This window comes from Hemiscyllium ocellatum, chromosome 43 (genome assembly GCF_020745735.1).
Source record: "Hemiscyllium ocellatum isolate sHemOce1 chromosome 43, sHemOce1.pat.X.cur, whole genome shotgun sequence".
Taxonomy (NCBI): domain Eukaryota; kingdom Metazoa; phylum Chordata; class Chondrichthyes; order Orectolobiformes; family Hemiscylliidae; genus Hemiscyllium; species Hemiscyllium ocellatum.
Genome location: NC_083443.1, coordinates 14203182 through 14223596, shown reverse-complemented (window position 1 = coordinate 14223596; position 20415 = coordinate 14203182). Strand labels below are relative to the sequence as shown.

At 44.4% G+C, this 20415-nt stretch overlaps 1 protein-coding gene across 1 annotated transcript in view; it reads left to right on the top strand.

Annotated features, from left to right (window-relative positions):
- The window catches only part of LOC132834934 (microsomal triglyceride transfer protein-like), a 102958-nt gene that overhangs the window by 67487 nt on the left and 15056 nt on the right, over positions 1–20415 (top strand). The window contains exons 10-14 of the mRNA XM_060854097.1: positions 5578–5685; positions 9866–10078; positions 15671–15885; positions 18303–18400; positions 18512–18633. Of these exons, the coding sequence (XP_060710080.1) occupies positions 5578–5685; positions 9866–10078; positions 15671–15885; positions 18303–18400; positions 18512–18633 (756 nt within the window). The remainder of the gene's footprint in view (positions 1–5577; positions 5686–9865; positions 10079–15670; positions 15886–18302; positions 18401–18511; positions 18634–20415) is intronic.

The window sequence follows — 20415 nt, the reverse complement described above, 5'->3', positions numbered from 1 at the left end:
GCATACTTTTCCTTCTAACAGACGAATGACTTCCCTTGATGTTTCAGGTGCACCATTTAACAAGACACTTAGCCATATCCCCTTTCAGAGCCCCTTGAACCCCCGGGAGGGAGCACCCTGCTTGCAATGCGCCGAGCACAAGTAAATGGAGACTCATAGAATCGTAAAATTGTGTATGCAAAAACTACTCTAACGTAATACAAACGACGATTGCTACCAAAAAACTACAAAAAAAACCACTGCAAAACCTTGAACAGGAGACTCTCCCCTGTCCATAAGGGGCAGTCACCCTACCCATCCCGCCCTTCAAGACTCTTTCAGGCCTGGCTGTGCCATAGTCTTAATCAAAAATAAATACGTAAACAAGGAGATGATCCTTAAATCAACAAGAGAAGACAAAGACCGGATAAGCACTCTGCCCATCCCTGGCTCCATGTCAGCCCCGAGTATGACTAAAAGAGAAAATGAACAAAAAAAAGGAAAACAACACCCATTAACTTTCCCATGATGAAATCCTGTTATAAAAGTATAATAGGAACTATGTATTCCAAGATTTTATTTTAAAAAAGGAAAATTATTAGGAAGAGAGAATAAAGGGAAAAGGGAAACCACAGGGAAAGAAGGAAAAGAGGACAAACATTAACCATATTCTTCAGATCAGTCGGACTATTTTAAAGTGTCCACAAAGTTCTTGGGTTTATCTGCCGAGTCAAACGTATAAACTGAATCCTTGTGGCTGAAACAGAGCACTGCGGGGTACCTCATGGAGTACTGGATGCTCAGGTTCCTCAGCCTCTTCTTAACTTCATCGAAGGACTTCCTCTTTCGAATTACAGCTGCCGAGAAATCTTGAAAGAACGTGATTTTTGACCCCTTGTGCAGCAGTGCCTGTGGATTTTCCCCCAGTGATCTGGAAGCTTCTATCACTCTTTGCTTGTCCCTGTATGTGTGAAAGTGCACTAGGACCAGGCAGGGGCGCTGTATTGGCCCAGACCTGCACACCGCCACCCGATAGGCCCTTTCAATGCGCAGCTGGCTGGACTCGATTTGAAGGCCCACAAACTGTTAAAGCCAGTGTTCAAAGAAGTTGACTGACTGCCCACCTTCTTCACCCTCCGGGAGCCCAACAATCCAGGGATTTGTCCTCCGATCTCGATTTTAGAGGTCATCGACCTGATCTCGCAAGGTCCACACTTGCCGTTCCAGGCCCTTTGTCTGTTCGGACAGGGACTCGATTGTCACTTCCGAGGTTCGACCCTCCACCTCCTCCATCCGTGCATGGACATGATGGGTTGGATCTGGGCATGGATCTCCTTAATCGCAGCCTCAACCTTCGCGGTAAGTCTCGCCATCACTACTGCCAATTCCTGTGAGTCCGTTAAGTCCCCCAGGGGTTCAGGAGAGGCCACTGTTGTGGCCTCTAACGGGTCCGGTGCTGCAGGGAAGTGTCCTTCCTTTCCCTTTATCATCCTTCTCACTCCTAAATAGAACATAGAACATAGAACAGTACAGCACAGAACAGGCCCTTCAGCCCACGATGTTGTGCCGACCACTGATCCTCATGTATGCACCCTCAAATTTCTGTGACCATGTGCATGTCCAGGAGTCTCTTAAATGTCCCCAATGACCCTGCCTCCACAACTGCTGCTGGCAACGCATTCCATGCTCTCACAACTCTCTGTGTAAAGAACCCGCCTCTGACATCCCCTCTATACATTCCTCCAACCAGCTTAAAACTATGACCCCTCGTGTTGGTCATTTCTGCCCTGGGAAATAGTCTCTGGCCATCGACTCTATCTATGCCTCAATTGTTATTATCTTGTATACCTCAATTAGGTCCCCTCTTCTCCTCCTTTTCTCCAATGAAAAAAGTCCAAGCTCAGTCAACCTCTCCTCATAAGATAAGCCCTCTAGTCCAGGCAACATCCTGTAATCCTCCTCTGAACCCTCTCCAAAGCATCCACATCTTTCTTATAATAGGGCGACCAGAACTGGACGCAGTATTCCAAGTGCGGTCTAACCAAAGTTTTATAGAGCTGCAACAAGATCTCACGACTCTTAAACTCAATACCCCTGTTAATGAAAGCCAAACACCATATGCTTTCTTAACAACCCTGTCCACTTGGGTGGCCATTTTAAGGGATCTATGTACCTGCACTCCAAAATCTCTCTGTTCCTCTACACTGCCAAGAATCCTATCCTTAATCCTGTACTCAGCTTTCAAATTTGACCTTCCAAAATGCATCACCTCACATTTATCCAGGTTGAACTCCATCTGCCACCTCTCAGCCCATCTCTGCATCCTGCCAATGTACCGCTGCAGCCTACAACAGCCCTCTATACTCTCAACGACACCTCCAACCTTTGTGTCATCTGCAAACTTGCCGACCCATCCTTCAATCCCCTCATCCAAGTCATTAATAAAAATTACAAACAATAGAGGCCCAAGGACAGAGCTCTGTGGAACACCACTCACCACAGACTTCCAGTCAGAATATTTTCCTTCTACTACAACTCGCTGTCTTCTGTTGGCCAGCCAATTCTGTATCCAGACAGCTATATTCCCCTGAATCCCATTCCTCCTGACCTTCTGAATGAGCCTACTATGGGGAACCTTATCAAATGCCTTGCTAAAGTCCATATACACCACATCCACAGCTCAACCCTCATCAACTTTTCTAGTCACATCCTCAAAGAACTCAATAAGGTTTGTGAGGCATGACCTGCCCCTCACAAAGCCATGCTGACTGTGTTTAATCAAGCCATGCTCTTCCAGATGATCATAAATCCTATCCCTCAGAATTCTTTCTAACACCTTGCAGACGACAGACGTGAGACTTACTGGGGATTGCCGGGGATTTCCCTATTTCCTTTCTTGAAGAGAGGAATTACATTTGCCTCTCTCCAGTCCTCAGGTACAACTCCAGTGGAGAGCGAGGATGAAAAGATCTTCGCAAGTGGCGAAGCAATTACATTTCTCGTATCCCAAAGCAGCCGAGGACATGTTAATGAATAAGTGTTCCCAAAGCTTTAAGTGAATAACTCTCTCACAGGAGTTAGCCAGGGATGGCAAACAAAAACACCAAAATGCCTTGGCTGGTTGGCAGAGCCATCCATGGCAGTTCTACTGCCTGAATGCCATCTTGCTGAGTCATCCTGGAATCTTTATTGGATTTATTGATGGCTATCCACTGATACAAGTGGAAATATCTCCAGTTGTTTTGTATGTTAACTTATAAATTGATGATGGATGATTTGCCAACAGGGTAACAGTGACATTTCTTGTTGGCTAGCGCATTGTGATTTGTTCAAAGCCATTGGTTTCCATGCCTCATAAAACAACAATAGAATATTATGGGCCCCAGTGTTTGTTTTAGAATTAAGCCAGTGATACAAGTTGCCATAGTCCCGGTGGGTCTCAGGAATGTTCATTTGAAAGAGAAGACTAGTGATGGTTTAATCTGAGGGTCATTACACATCAGATGAGAGGAGAGGTTGAGAAGGAAAATCTCTCCTGATAATCTCAGTCATTGCGGGAATTGAACCCTGACTTTGTTGGCATTTAGTTGAAATATGAAGAAATCCTTGCATTTATTCCATTGAACTTTACACAACATAGGGACATATCAGAGTGCTTCACAACAAATTAAAACATTTCTGAAGCATAATGACTGTTGCAATTCAATTGATATTTCGTTATTTGGGAACTGATTTTGTGGAATGTTCTCATTGTGTGGAAGTGGCTTTTTTAAAGGATCAGAAAGTCTTTTTTTTAGTATTGAGTCAAAATAGCATTTCCAATAAATCATGTGACTTCAGCTAAATGATGAGACCAGCTACCTCGGCGACACGGTAGCACTGCTGCCTCATAGCACCAGGGACCCAGGTTCGATGTCAGCCTCAGGCGACTGTCTGAGTGGAGTTTGCATATTCTCCCCGTATCTGCGTGGGTTTCCTCCAGGTGCTCCGGTTTCCTCCCACAATCCCACAAAGATGTGCTGGTTAGGTGAATTGGCCATGCTAAATTGCCCATAGTATTAGGTGCATTAGTCATAGGGGAAATAGGTCTGGGTGGGTTACCCGGAGGGTCGGTGTGGACTTGTTTGGCCGAAAGGCCCGTTTCCGCACTGTAGGGAATCTAATCTAACATTGTAATGATGGCGACACTGAGCTTTCATAACTTACAGACTGTTTTGTCTCAGCTCCTGGGTTAACCTCTGAGCCATAGATTGGTAGAAATAGGTTGACTGAGTGGGTTCAAATATGGAGTATAATATGGGAAAATATGAAATTGTTGACTTTCGCAGGAAGAATAAGGAAGCAGTGTACCATTTCAACAGAGTGACCGCAGAATTCTGAGGGGTTGGAGGATACAGTATTGTTCACACAGAAAGTGAAGGAGAGGGCGAATACAATTCTCTCTTTCATTGAAGCCACCTCTCAAATACAATGCAGTTTTGGTCTCCTCTTATAAGGCAGGATGTAAAAGCATTGGAGGCATTTCAGAGGATTATTGGGATGATACCTGACAGAGTGGGTTGGCTTATGGGGAAATGTTAGACAGACTGGGCATAGAATGGTGAGGGGGTGGCATGATTAAAGTGTGTATGATGCTGAATGGTCTTGACAAGGGAAAAGGACATGGAACGGATGTTTTCTCCTTTGCGGGAGTCGAGAGCTACAGGGCACTGTTTTCAAAGTAGTTAACACGCTCTTCGGAGATATAAGAGGATCTTTTTTCTCTCACAGAGGGTTGCATGCCTTTGGAAGTCCCTGCCTCAGAAGGATATTTTTGAGGCAGAGGTAAATAGATATTTGTTCGGCAGGGGAATGGAGGGTGGATGGGAGGTTTTGAAACAGCAACAGACGTTACGATGTTATTGATTGGTGGAGCAAGCTCAAGGGACCAAATGGTCTACTTTTGCTCTTAAATTGTTTGTCAGTAGTTGGTCAATCAGAACGATCATCGATGCGTCTTCATAGAGGTCATACAGAATGGAAACAGACCCTTCAGTCCAAATAGTCCACCTAGCTCTCCAAACCTTTCCTATTCATGTACTTAGTCTACACAGAATGCAATCTTTTGGGGGTGTGGATGAAACACCACCACGCCAATTGAGTGACCTCCCCACCCCAAACTTTCCTCCTAATAGCTCTGTCATGAAAACCATATAACCATCAACTTCTCTTTCATTGAGGCCACCTCTCAAATACAATGCAGTTTTGGTCTCCTCCTTTAAGGCAGGATGTAAAAGCATTGGAGGCATTTCAGAGGTTTATTGGGATGATACCTGACAGAGTAGGTTGGCTTATGATAGAAGATTAGCTTTCAATTGAAAAAAAAATCTCAGTGTTGGGGAAAATCCAAAAGTTTGCCATGAACTTGCTGAAGTTTGGCTTCCGGTAAGTGCTAACTGAATGATCACAACTTCCCGGAAATCTCAAGTTATCTCTCAAGTGACATTCGACTGAAAGTAATTGGTGAACTAAAGTGAATAATGTATAGTTCCTCAGTAAGTCAGGCATTATTTAACCAGCGCTGGAAACATTAATTTGATTGGTGTACTTCCCTTACAGGCTAAGCTTCAGAATAAGGTACCAAGCAGAGAAATCCAAGAGACCATTGTCCTGGTGATTGGAGCAGTGATCGGCAAGATGTGCCAGAGGAACCTGTGTAATCTCCAGGTTAGTAGTCTAATATTGTTGACCAGTTGCTGATGGGTAGACTTAAAATTCATAATCAAGCTTTGTTCCACCTAGCAAATGTCAAAAAAATAAATTAGTCAAAAGGCTGGCACTTCATAGGAGCCCAACTGTGTAGAAAGAGGCCACTCAGCCTATTCAATATGCACCAACCCCACAAAGAGCATCCTACCCAGACTCATATCCACCATGGCAAACCCACTTAGCCTGCACATCTTTAGGATGTGGAAGGAAACTGGAGCAAACCCACACAGACACAGGGAGAATGTACAAATTCTACACAGACAGTCACCCAAGGCTGGAATTGAACCGGGGTCCTCGGTGCTGTGAGGTGGCAGTGCTCACCACTGAACCACTGTGCTTTCCTTAATTAATAATTTTTTTATGATCCAGTGCTCTTAACAGCCAACGACATACTTTGTGAAGTGTAGTAAACGCAGCAGCTAACATACACACAGCACAATCCCAGGAGGACAATGCCATAGTAACCAGATCATCTGCTTGGAGTGACACTGAGAAACAAATGTTGGCCAAATAGAGATAATTGCTAAAATTATTTGCCCAGTACAGCTGAGGTTTCTCAGTGAGGACTCTTCTGGTGCTGAGCAAAAACTGACGAGCACCCTCATCATGGCACACTGCAAAGGAATTGTCCAGGAAATTGAAAGTACAGCTCAGCAATTCCCCTCCACTGAGAATTCTCCAAAAATATCCACTTATATTGGAGAATTTAGAGAGTTCCACTGAATTTAAGTATCAGTTACTCAGGAAGTTAAGTCTCTTAAATATTTAATCTCGCTCCTGAGTAACTACTTAACTGACCCTGCAACTTACCTCACACATGATCCCCTCCCACCATCCCCAAGACCGGAAGGCGACACCTACCTCCCCCACCCGGAGCAGATACGGTCCCTCTGGATCTGGGAATGATGGCCCCTTCGTCCCCACTCCCCCATGACCTGAAAACACCCACCATCGGGCACAATGCCACCCTTCCATTGATAGTACCTCCTATCTCACTGCTGTCTGTCTGACTCCAGGACTCAATACCACTTCTCTAACTCTGGGCCTGACACCCTGCCCCTCCTACTGCCAGAGCAGACCCTCCTTTCACTCTGACACAACACCCCTCCCTGACACCAGTAGACACAAACACCCCCTCACCCTCCACCGTCATCTCCCAAGACCCAATCCCACCAATAGAGACCCCCCCTCCCCCCCAGACTCCACCATCACCTCCCAGGACCACATCCCACCAATAGACACGATCTCCCTCACCCCCCCGACCATCACCTCCCAGGATCCAACCCCTCTGAACCTGACCCACCACCTCCCAGCAGCCAACACTTCCTTCCATCTGCTTTTGGACCCAGCACCCCACCCTCCTGCTCCCAAAAACTGATATTACTCCTCCCTGCTATTCAGCACATCTCCAGCCCATTCCCCCCACCTACACTATCACTGCATCACTTCCCTTGCCCTCCTTGCCCTGGCACCACTTATCGTGCCTCCTACCTTCTTCACTAGCACGCCATCCTCACTCTTCCCTTATGTACTTACCTAATGACAGCTGTTATCAAAGTGATTCTGTGTGATGCTGAACCTTTAAATTAAACAATAGATCGACTGCCCATTGTGAACAAAAATAGGGTGTAATTGACCTTCTCCCAATCGCTCTGTGCTAGGGGGGACTTGTCAAAATGGAAGTATGACTTTGCATTTCTGAAGGAGCCCCTATTCGGAATCTCCAGTCAGAAATTCTGAGGGGGTGGAGGATACAGTATTGTTCATACAGAAAGTGAAGGAGAGGGCGAATACAATTCTCTCTTTCATTGAAGCCACCTCTTTTAAGGCAGGATGTAAAAGCATTGGAGGCATTTCAGAGGATTATTGGGATGATACCTGACAGAGTGGGTTGGCTTATGGGGAAATGTTAGACAGACTGGGCATAGAATGGTGAGGGGGTGGCATGATTAAAGTGTGTATGATGCCGAATGGTCTTGACAAGGGAAAAGGACATGGAACGGATGTTTTCTCCTTTGCGGGAGTCGAGAGCTACAGGGCACTGTTTTCAAAGTAGTTAACACCCTCTTCGGAGATATAAGAGGATCTTTTTTCTCTCACAGAGGGTTGCATGCCTTTGGAAGTCCCTGCCTCAGAAGGATATTTTTGAGGCAGAGGTAAATAGATATTTGTTCGGCAGGGGAATGGAGGGTGGATGGGAGGTTTTGAAACAGCAACAGACGTTATGATGTTATTGATTGGTGGAGCAAACTCAAGGGACAAAATGGTCTACTTTTGCTCTTAAATTGTTTGTCAGTAGTTGGTCAACCAGAAAGATCATCGATGCGTCTTCATAGAGCTCATACAGAATGGATGACAATTCACAGAGCTGTCAATTCACATGTGGCTGCCACTCCTCAAAAAATCCAGCCCAAAGCTTGGGGAAGCTGACAAGCCAGCATGGTCTGACCAGGTATAACAGGAGAATGGCACACATTGAAATGAAAGCAGGCCTGGAATTTATGATGCAACAGGATACATCAAAGGGCTTTGAAGCTAATGAAGTGTTTTTGAAATTTAGTCAATGTTGAACATAGAGAAATATATAATTGCTGATTTGTGTATAGTCAGGTCTCATGACTAACAGTGTGATAACTGATGTGTCTTAGAGTCTTTTTTTTGCATTCATTTTATGAATATGGTAGAAATCTTTCATTTCATGATTCGTATGTTGTAAGAGTAAACCTTTTAGGTTGGAATCAAAATATATTATTTCCCTAATTTATTCCTATGACCTATAATGCCATTTCTTTACTTTTCTAATTTCACTTTGTTACCTCAGAATTTGATCTTAAGTGTCTGTACCGAGGTCTCTTTGTGTGTAAGATGGTGCTACATACAGTAACTGTAAACTATTTGCTGTACTCATTTGAGTACATGTGGCAATAAATCTAATTCAATTCAACTCAGAGTTTCAAAAAAATAAGATACTTTGAAACACCTGATTTTGAACACTGGTAATCAAGCCTGAGGTAAGTACAAGTCAGATGGATCTGGGATAATTACATTCCAAAGGGAAAGTTTTATCATATTGTGAGGCGGGTGATAAAAGATATGCACATTCAGGATTTTAATTGGATCTATGTGGATGAGCCAATTTGTCTCAGAACACCTGGGAAAATGCTTTGAAATTGGTTGAGATGTTTCAGTTGTTCACGGAGATTTGCCAAGATCCAAGGACCTAAAAACAATTTGTAAACATTGTGACATCTTAATGGAACTAATAAGTCTCGTGAAAGGGCCACAGACCAGCTAAATTGTGCATGAGGATCCCAGAGTCAAAGGGTTGTTTTGAAGGTACAAGATATCCAGTGGACCTTGGGGAATCTATTGTCTTCTCCATATCGATGCCTCAGCCAATCAGAAAGAACATGCCAAGCAGTTAGTGCCCATTTCTCTGAGGTATAAATTGAGGTGATCGTTTGAAATTTGGCATTCTTGCATTTGTCCTGATGAGTACAAAACAGCCAAAATTCCCTGATAACTCTTTTCAGCAAAATTCAGTTTCTACACTTCCAAGAAATTGTGAATATAAGCATGAAGCTTTTTGTCTTTCAGTATAATTAGTAACTAATTAGCTGGTTGCTGGCTGTAAAAGGAGAATAAATTTTTCAACAAATTACTGAACGCAATGAACTTATATAAAACATTTCAAAGTACTGATTTCTCAAAACATTAGATCTCCCCACAGTCGAAACCTGATCTTACTGAATTCCCGATCATAGTTAGGTAGGAGGCGGTGGGAAAAGAGACAGAATGAAAGTAACACTAAAATATACTCTGTAATGATAATAATCCTATTCCTGAACATTATTAAGTAACTTCTGCTGGAAGATAGTGACTTGAAGCATCTAAGATTCACACCTCAGCCATAATGCTGCAACATTCAACTAATCTGCCAACATTCCCAGTTCAGGTTCACCCAGGCAGAGTGATCACATGTAAAGGCCCTGGAGGGTGGCACCCTCAGGGAACTGGCTTATACTGGAGTGGAGGCTGGCAGGGGGAGACAGGAGGTGGAAGCAGTAAGAGTATGAAGCTAAGCAGTTACAGTGTCAGACCGCACCATGACTCCCTCGCTGTTGCTCTTTGTTCACAGGAAGTTGAGACTGGAAAGAAAACGATCTTGAAGGGGCTGAACGTAGCCACAGAAGAGGCGGATATAAAGATGTACCTCCTGGCCCTTAAGAATGCACTCCTTCCAGAAACAATCCCACTCCTGTTAAAATATACAGAGTGGAAGTCGAGCTCAGTGGCAGCTATCGCTGTGACTGTACTGCAGAGATTTCCAAACATCTATATCACCCAGGAGGTAAAGTTACACATCTTCCTTCACTTTTGGGTAACTAATTGTCAGCCTCTCGATGCAGCTTGCCAGATCGAACTCACTTCCTGTCCTGCCTCAGCTCATCCACTGCTGAAGTCCTTGTCCATGCCTTGTTCACTTTCAGACTTGACTGTTCCAAAGTGATTAACATTTCCACATGCTGCCCTCCATGAACTGGAGGTGATCCAAAACAAATGCTGCTGCCTTGCACCAAGTCCCATTCCCCCATTACCCACTGTGCTTCGTGACCCACATTGGTTCCTGGCTCAATTAAAAAATTCTCACCTTTGCTCCTCCATCTCAAAGCTTCCTCTGGGCACATCACTCTCCCTAATTTCCCTGTATCTCTCCACTTCCCTGTATCTCTCTTCTACTACAGGCTGGGAATCCTTTATTTGAAATCCTTGAGACCAACTGGTTTTCAGGTGACTGATATTTTCTGTTTGTGGATCCACTATAGTCCGTACAGACCCTCTGGAAAATAACTTGACTGAACTCAAGTGGACCGACAAAGTTTGTTAACCAGTGGGCTCTGAACAGACTTGCAAACATGCTGAATTCTGGGGGAAAAAACTCATCACTTTTAGGTTTGCATCTGTTCAGCCAAGTAAAGATTTTTTCCAAAGAGCCAGAAATCATCATCCATTTGATCCACTTCCAAAAAGGCCTTTGTCTTTGATGTCTCTTTGTCTGAATGGTTAGTGGATACCCAACCAGTATAAGGTGTTCCTTAAATTCTACATCTTTAGTCAAGCTTTTGGTCACTTTGGGGGAGGTGATGGCCTAGTGGAATTATCACTAAATGATTAATCCAGAGACCCAGCAACGTTCTGGGGACCCAGTTTTGAATCCCAGCGCAGCAGATGGTGGAATTTGAATTCAATAAAAATCCGGAATTAAGATTCTAATGATGATAGTCGATTGGTGGGGGGAAACCCATCTGGTTCAACAATGTCCTTTATTGAAGGAAACAGTTGTCCTTACCTGATCTGGCGTACATATGACTCCAGACCAACTGCAATGTGGTTGACTCATAATTGCCCTCTGGACCATTGGGGGTAAGCAATAAATTCTGGCCTATCCAGTGACACCTTTGTCCTGTGAATGAATGAAAAAAAACTATCCTAATATCTCTTGGGATTATCCTATAATCTGGCTTGGTGTCAAATTTTGTTTAGTCTCACCATCCCGTGAAGGGTCGTAGGATGTTTTAATGCATTGTAGATGCTACATAAATACAAAGTTGTTATTGTTGAAACTTTGTGTTGGGCTGTTTTACCCCAGGTAAGGTTAACCTTTTGGAGGTGAGGGCAGTAGGTGAAGGCCCGAGGACAGCAGGGGTCCACATTCTTGGAGTGGAGCTGGAAGAAACGTTCCGCTTGGATTTTCCAGGGCTTTCACGTACTTGCAGCAGTTTTCCCACATCCCAGGTTACCTACTGCTGGGCCATGTCCCATATTTTTGATTGTCTGGTTTTACGGATGCCTGATTCCTGGGATGGCAGGACTGACATATGAGGAGAGATTGAGTCGGTTAGGATTATATTCACTGGAGTTTAGAAGAATGAGGGGGAAATATCATAGAAACCTAAAAAATTCTAACAGGGCTATGCAGGTTAGCTGCAGGACGGATGTTCCCAATGGTGGGGGAGTCCAGAACCAGGAGTCATGGTTTTAAGGATGATGGGTAAAACTTGGAGGACTAAGATGAGGAGAAGGGTCTTCACCGAGAGAATATTGAGCCTGTGGAATTCACTACCACAGAAAGTGGTTGAGGTTTTCAAGAAGGAGGTAGATATAGCTCTTGAGGCTCAAGGGATCAAGGGATATGGTGGAGGGCAGGGTTAGGGTATTCAGCTCAATGATCAACCATGACCATAATAAATGGTGGCGCAGGCTCGACGGGCTGAATGGCCTATTCCTGCTCCTACATTCTGTTTCTTTGACAGGTTTAGCAGCACCATCACCCCCAGTGTCAACATTGTGCCCTTTAGTGTATTCCCCAACAGTTGTTCATCTTGCCAGCATCACCAGAAGAACTGTTGGGTGTGAAATCTCGCATAAAATGGCCACGTTATTTACATTAGAGGACCCAGGGTTCCTTATTAAGAGCAAGTCAGAAACTCTGACATTCTGGATATCTGATAGTTGGGTCCCTTTAAGATGGCAACAGATTATCATCACTAATAGCAACGGGGCAGTCAACTTCGTTTGGGGATTATGAATAGTAGACAATAACAAACCCAAAGGCTCAAAAATGGTGATTAGCCATTTTGTTAAATGAACACAAATGATCAAAAAATAATTTAATTGTATTTTGATTTAATGTAATTGTATTTTAATTTTTAAATTTGTGTCAAGAAATATGGAAGCGTGGGATATCCCCTGACAAATTTCTCAAACTGACTGAATCTTTTGCTACACAATCAGTGAAGAATCTGCAAGGTTGGTTTCTAAGCAACTCAGTGACCTAAAAAAAAGTACTTGTCCCAGTTATATCAGTTCTCAGAAGTGAAAACATTTTCCTGACTTTCCATCGAGTGTTATTTTAATTCCATGTGCAAAAACTATGAAATAAATCAAATGAGATCATTTGAGAAGCTAGGTCCTGATAATTCACAGTCACATGTGTTCTATGACGTTGTTGAGGAACTTAAGAACATTTCCTTTAATAATAGGGTTTCACATGAATGTATATACAGAACAGCAGGAGGCCCCTTGAGTCTGCTCCGCCATTCAGTATGATTGTGGCTAATCTGACAGCGACCTCAATTCACACGTTACTGCCTATAGTATTAGTGGTTCGCTAGAATCATAAATACAACACGAGGTAGATGGATAGTAAACTTGAACAGAGAATGCTTTATTGTGCATCCTCTCAGGTCAACTGTCAGTTTTAGACTGTCTCCCCTAACTCTCAACCTAAGTCACCTGACCCTCCCTCTTAAAGGGGCCACACACACTCAACTATATACATAACACCGACCTCTCCTTGATAAGCTTTGACTCCCGTGTTAGTTAAGAACCTGTCTACCATTCCTGGAAAAATATGCTGTGACTCTGGGAAGTGAGTTCCAGAGATTCACAGTGCTACTCGGGGGTGATGTACCCCTGTTCGTAAGTTCCCACAAATCTCTGCGAGAACAAATGTTGCCACTCCATATCTGGGATAACCCTTTCTCTATCCCTTAGTTCTGGACTTTTCCACCAGGTGCAAAATCCTTTCAGCTTTCCCCCTCTCAGAATCTTATCAATACGATCAACTCTTAGCAGTCATCACCCAGAGAGCTAACTTTCTTCCTCATTTTTCAAGAGGATCTGTTGAGCATTTCCAGCATTTTCTGTTTTATTTCAGAATTCTAGTCTCTGAAGTATTTTACTCTCGTATTCACATCTGGAATTGTCTGCCTTTGATTCATACTCATCCCCATTCTCGATACGATCTATTTTTAATTACAGCCACAATTCTCAATTTTATAACATTAATAATATGTATTAAATGTTGTTATATTATCCTGAGAAAGCTTGCAAAGGGTGAATGGGTTTTCAGACAGAGAAAGATTAAAGGCCATTGATAACACAAGTTTCTATTTAATTCCCCAGGTCTATCGTAATAAAGCTATTCCCAGCCTCACAGCAAATAAATGAGATGTCAATTAGATCTAATGTAGCAAACATGGACATTATAACTAGTATTATGATTCCGAGCACTATCTTTCACCCTCTATAAGCTTCACCTTGTATCATAACAAATACCAAGTTCTTTTCACCCTTGCTGCTCATCCCAGTTTAAAAATTCACAGCTTTTTTTCCTCAAATCCCTCAACCTTCTTATTCATGTTTCAAGCCCTTCACCTTTCTGGGAAGCCTGCCTTTCTCCAGTTCTGCCCCCTCTGGGGATTTCTCCAATTTGACAGCTATGTCTCCATCTGTTTAAGCGCTAAGCAATGGAATACACTCAAACCCCTCATCCTTTCCACCTCGCTACGTTTCTCCTGCCTCAAGCCAGTCATTAATTCTGTTTCTTTGGCCAATCTTCTGTTACTTGTTCTAATATCCCTTTGGGTTTCTTAGAAAGAACTCCTGGGCAACTTTGTCTAACTTTACTGGGTTAAAGATGCTACTGGAGTGCAAGTTGTTGTTTCTGTGATGGTGGCCACCCAGTGACTCTGGGATTGGGCATCTGATGGGAGGGTGCCTGCAATGTGAAGAGAAACTGGTGTTCATTCAATTGATGTTTTGAGGACCGTATATAAAAAGTAAATTTCTCATTCTGTATAAAAAGTGTCAACCCACAGGGAGAACCACCCACAGAGAGGATCATCCAGAGGGAGGCCCATCCACCGGGAGGGTCACCCGCAGAGAGGGTCACCTATAGGGAGAGCCACCCACAGAGAGGATCGTCCAGAGGGAGGCCCACCCACCAGGAGAGCCACCCACAGGGAGAGCCACCCACAGAGAGGATCATCCAGAGGGAGGCCCATCCACCGGGAGGGTCACCCGCAGAGAGGGTCACCTATAGGGAGAGCCACCCACAGAGAGGATCGTCCAGAGGGAGGCCCACCCACCAGGAGAGCCACCCACAGGGAGAGCCACCCACAGAGAGGATCATCCAGAGGGATAGTCACCCTCAGAGAGGGTCACCCACAGAGAGGGTCACTCACAGGGAGAGTTACCCAGAGGAAGGGTTACCCAGAGGAAAGGTCACCCATAGGGAGGGTCACCCACAAGGAGGGCCACCCACAGGGAGGATCATCCAGAGGGAGAGCCACCCACAGAGAGGGTCACCCAGAAGAAGAGTCACTCATAGGGAAGGCCACCCACAGGGAGGGTCACCCAGAGGAAGGGTTACCCACAGGGAGAGCCACCCACAGGGAGGATCATCCAGAGGGAGGGCCATCCACAGGGAGAGCCACGCACAGGGAGAGTCACCCACTAGGAGGGCCACCCATTGGGAGTGTCACCCATTGGGAAGCCACCCACAGGGAGGGTCACCCACTGGGAGCGTCACCCACTGGGAAGCCACCCACAGGGAGGGTCACCCACTGGGAGCATCACCCACTGGGAAGCCACCCACAGGGAGGGTCACCCACTGGAAGAGCCAGCCATAGGGATGGCCACCCACTACTGGGATGGTCACCCACAGGGAAATTCAAGAAGGTGCAGCAGAATCTCTACCAACCAGGTAAAATAAGTGTGCCAACCTGATTGTGCCATGTGCTCCCCTCTGGGAGTGCCCGCTCATATGCTGATGCCTCTAATCATTACATTCACTCTCCATTCATTTGCATCTTTGCAATGTTTACGTATTGACAAACCAAATCTGATTTGTACTGTATCAGCCGTTCAGATAAGAATGCTAATGAACAGGCCTTGCCAAACCTCAGACCAAAACCATCTGAAAAGAATAAGGCAGGAGCAGGAAATGGGAGGATGGATGGAGAGGATCATGGAAGGAAGGGCAGGGACTAGATTCAGCAAGCTCAGTGTCAGCACTAAACAATCATCTGGGAAAGTTGGTGGCTTGCTGCTGTTGACCTGTTGGATGAATAAAGATTTGACTTATATTTACAATTAGGTGAAGAAACAGATGAACATGATTTTTCACCAGAGCGTGAATCAGTATGGGGTACCTGTACGACTGGCTGCGTTTGACGTGATTCTCAATAACCATCCCTCAGCCATGGAGATGAAAAATATCTTGCTGTCCATCGGAGAAATTGAATCGGAGCTGTCTAAGTTTATCGTAGCAAAACTGCAGAATATTCTGCGCTCTGACCATCATCCAGCAAGGTGAGAGCTGGGTGGACGGTCCTATGGAAATTCCTGTTCCTCTCACAGTCATAAGCTAAGAGCTTTTAGGAGCAGGTTCCTCAGTGGCTGTACATGCACTGGCAGCTAAAGTGTTGGAACTGCATCCCCAGCGTGTTTCTCCAAAATTCCCAAATCGATTATTGGTGACTCTCCTTGGATTTAGCGTCCCGATGTTTGGAATGCCCTACCTTCCCCCAACAAACTGTCCGCTCATTGATGGGTAGGGCTGTGCTGAAACGGTTCAGAGGCGACATTTTCTTTCTCTTGTGATCTCTGCAGGATTGAGCCTTGGCACTGCGACTGGGTAGAGGAAGGAGGCAGATCCCAAATCCAACCCATTTGGAATAGGGATCCAACCCATGCAAGCTGACTCACATTGCTGTCTAGCCAAACAGCGAATCTGAGTTACTATGGCAATATACACTTTTACATGTAGCCTGGATCTATGGGTGGTCAAAGGCTTCAGTTATTTTCCTATCCCATGGCTGACCGGGAATCCTTCCCATGTATTGGAAAGATTTACAGTCAACCAACCCACTTGGCCATGGTATGATGGCATCATTGTTGCCCATCAAGGGCTGGAGTGGGATATGAACCCCAAGCTTTTGACTCAGAGGTAAGGACGCTACCTACTGCACCAGGTGAGCAAAATGTGGGACCCAGTTGAACATCTCATTGATGTAAGAACAGGACCAATCAGCCAACCCTTGATAATGACTGTGCCCCACATAAACCCAGGTTTATCTCACCCCATGGGAGTATTCTTCCCCGCATCATCATCGAGTTTACCCTTAGCACCTCAACCACATCACGTGGCAGCCAGTTCCGAAGTCTTGCCCCACTCTGGGGAACAGATGTTTCTCCTGAATTTTCAATTGAATTTTTGGTGACTCTGCTTGTATTTAGGGTCCCAATGTTTGGAACGCCTTACCTCCCCCCATCAAACTATCTGCTCAAATCCCATACTTTTTAAACATCTCATTGTGTGGCCCAGCTGCTATCACCTTTGTGAAATATTCCCTTTTATCCCTTCACTAAAGTAGCTATGGGTGGAATGTCATAGGACCCTGAGTAATGTGTGACAAATGTGGAGGGGTCCATCTACGCCAAGAGCAACTCGTGCCATCTTTTATGCTTTTACAAGCAGCGTGGTGAGATTATAACTCGGCAGCCCACTGTCACCCACATCACTCAGACCACTATAAGGTTCCACCCATTGTTTTAAGGCACCATTCAGAGGTTGAGATCATAGGCTCCTCGGTAAGCATTAAGAATTAATCTTTATTATTGGACTGCCACTAATTTCAGATTGATATTTTCAAGGCCTTAATCTCTCGTGATTGCACTATAGACTGGGTGCAGTCAAAAGGCACCCAGCAGACAGTGAGACTGTTGGTGAGACAGTCCAGGCACACATTGACCTTCTCTGTCTACAGCTGCATTGTGGTTACATGCTCCTCTGACTTGGAAAATGGAGATGATTCAGGAGATTCACTTGTGGGATGTGGGTGTCGCTGGCTGGGCCCAGCATTTACTCCCTGTCTCTAGTTGCCCTTGAGAAGGTGGTGGTGAGCTGCCTTCTTGAACCGCTGCAGTCCATGCACTGTAGGTTAACTCACAATGTCCTGAGGGAGGGAATTCGATATATTTCCAAGTCAAGATGGTGAATGGCTTGGAGGGGAACTTGCAGGTGGTGGTGTTCCTGTGTAACTGCTGCCCTTGTCCTTCTCGATGGAAATGGTCGTTGGTTTGGAAGGTGCTAAAGATCTTTGCCTTATTGCAGAGGCAAATCACATGGTAATCTATCTGCTCCTCATGGAATTCCAAACAATTCCTTTTGCTTAAGGCAAAATAGACATGATTTCCTCCTCATGACCCTGGACAACTGAATTCACCTCATAATACAAAGGGAATTCATTCGAATAGCTGCTTTTTGATGGTCAGGAAACAGGATTTAATATCCCAGCAGTATCTTTGGCCAGTGTTGGCATAGTGATGTCAGTCTTTTTCCCCTTGCTCTCGAATGTGTAAGACCTATCTATCAGAATCCAGAAACTAAAATGTCTTCTTTACTCGGCCTCGACATGTCGTCACAGAATCAAACTCTGGAAGAAAAATGTTTGAAACAATTTGAACTTTCTACTTTCCACTTGAGCTCTCCTTGTGACCTCTATTCAAACCTGTCAAGTGTACTGTCTGGAGATTTTCGCACATGAGTTGTACTTAGACTGCCACTAAAGACCATAAAGAAAGATAATTCCATTTCATTACTGTTATACAATGATAGAATCTCATAGTTCCATTTTTCTGTGTTACTTTTCCAATTGGATGCAGTTCAGTACCCTGTGTACATTCCTGAAACTTTGACCTTGACAAAACTCTTTTGCTTTTTGTAGCAAATTAATTCGCAAAGCCCTGAAAGACCCAATGATACATAATTACCACCGACTATCCAGAACTGGGAGTTCGTCATCCTCCTCAGGATATTTAGCAGGTAAAAGGATGGCAATTAGCATATAAAGTGGATGTATTCGATTCCATTTTTTCTGTATGCAACATAGTTGTTCAAAGAACCCTATTTCCATGTAATTTCTTTCTTTATAAGTTACTAAAGATATGGTGACCTCATACAACATGGATATACTCTTTGGAGACAGCGGTATCTTACAGCAGAGTTACTCTGATTTCTTTGTGTCTACGGGGAAAAATAAACTTCATGCAAGCCAGGTATGTTCACTTGCTTTATACCTAAGTTGGTGTCTGTTTAACTGTGATGTGGAGATGCCAGTGTTGGACTGGGCTGGACAAAGTCAGAAGTCACACGACAGCAGGCTAAGGGCGGTATGGTGGCTCAGTGGTTAGCACTGCTGCCTCACAGCATCAGGGAGCCGGATTCGACTCCAGCCAATGGTGACTGTCTGTGTGGAGTTTGCATATTCTCTCCATGTCTGCATTGGTTTCCTCCAGGTGCGCTGGTTTCCCCCTAGAGTCCAAAGATGTGCAGGTTAGGGTGGATTGGCCATGCTAAATTGTCCATAGTGTTGAGGGATATGTAGGCTAGGTGCATCATTCAGGGGAAATATGGAGTAACAGGGGAATGGGTCTGGGTAGGTTACTCTTTGGAGAGTCAGTGCGGACTTGTTGGGCCGAAGGGCTTGTTTCCACACTGTAGGGATTCTAAGATGTGCTCCAAAAGCTTGTGATTTCAAATAAACCTGTTGTACTATAGCCTAGTGTCATGTGACTCTTGATGGTGTCTGTTTACGGTCTGATTGTTCTAATATTGTATTATAAAACTCATAACCAAAATGTTCACTTGAGTAAAAAAGGCAGGTTTTGTTTTGCTTTGGAGCTTGTAAATGTTTAATAAAATCTCTGACACTGATGAGTGCATTGAGGGTAACCTCCAGTCTCTGAATCATATTGCCTACGCACAAGTGCATATTTATTTGGCACGAATCCTCCACCTCTTGTACCAGGGAGCCTGCAGATTGTAATACAACTTTTTGGCATCAACCTTATTTTTATGCACATCCATGAGCTTAAAGAAAAAGGAGTTGAAATTTGAGTCAATAAAATGCCTGTCAGTAGATGTGATAAGAAGTATAAAAGAGAACATGTTGTTGAGTCTTAGAGATGCATAGCATGGAAACAGACCATTGGGTCCATCCCGACCAGATATCCTAAATTAATCTAGTCCCATTTTCCAGCATTTGGCCCACATCCCCCTTCCTATTCATATACCCATGCCTTTTAAATGTTGTAATTGTACCAGCCTCCACCATTCCTCTGGCAGCTCATTCTGTACACACACCACCCTCTGTGTGAAAAAGTTGCCCATTTGGTCCCGTTTAAATCTTTCCAGTCTCACCTTAAGCCTGTGCCCTCTAGTTTTGGGCTTCTCCACCCTGGGGAAAAGAACTTGTCTATTTATCCTATCTATGTCCTTCATGATTTTATAAACCTCTATGAGGTCACCCCTCAGCCTTTGACGCTCCAGGGAAAACAGCCCCAGCCTATTCACAGCCTCTCCCTATAGCTCAACCCTCCAACCCTGGCAACATCCTTGTAAATCTTCTCTGAACCCTTTCAAGTTTCACAACGCCCTTCCTATAGCAGGGAGACCAGAGTTGCACACAATGTTCCAGAAGTGGCCTAACCAATGTCCTGTACAGGCACAACATGAGCTGCCAACTACTATAATCAATGCACTGACCAAAACAGGCAAACGTACCAAACACTTGATTGATGATGATAGTACTTTATTCCGTCAATTATCTAATGTTTCTCACTATTAGGTTTGTAATGACTGCGTGGATAAATCTTGGTGTTTTACACAGCCGTTACTGTAATACAGTCAGCCCACTATTGAGCAGGTTTTGACAGTTTCAGAATAACCTCATAATGTTTGAGTAACTGAGCCAGTATTCCTGTCAAATTATTTCCTTTATGTCATATGTATATTAACCAATTTTATAAGTTTCTGTTCGAGTTTTTCTGCAAGGCAAC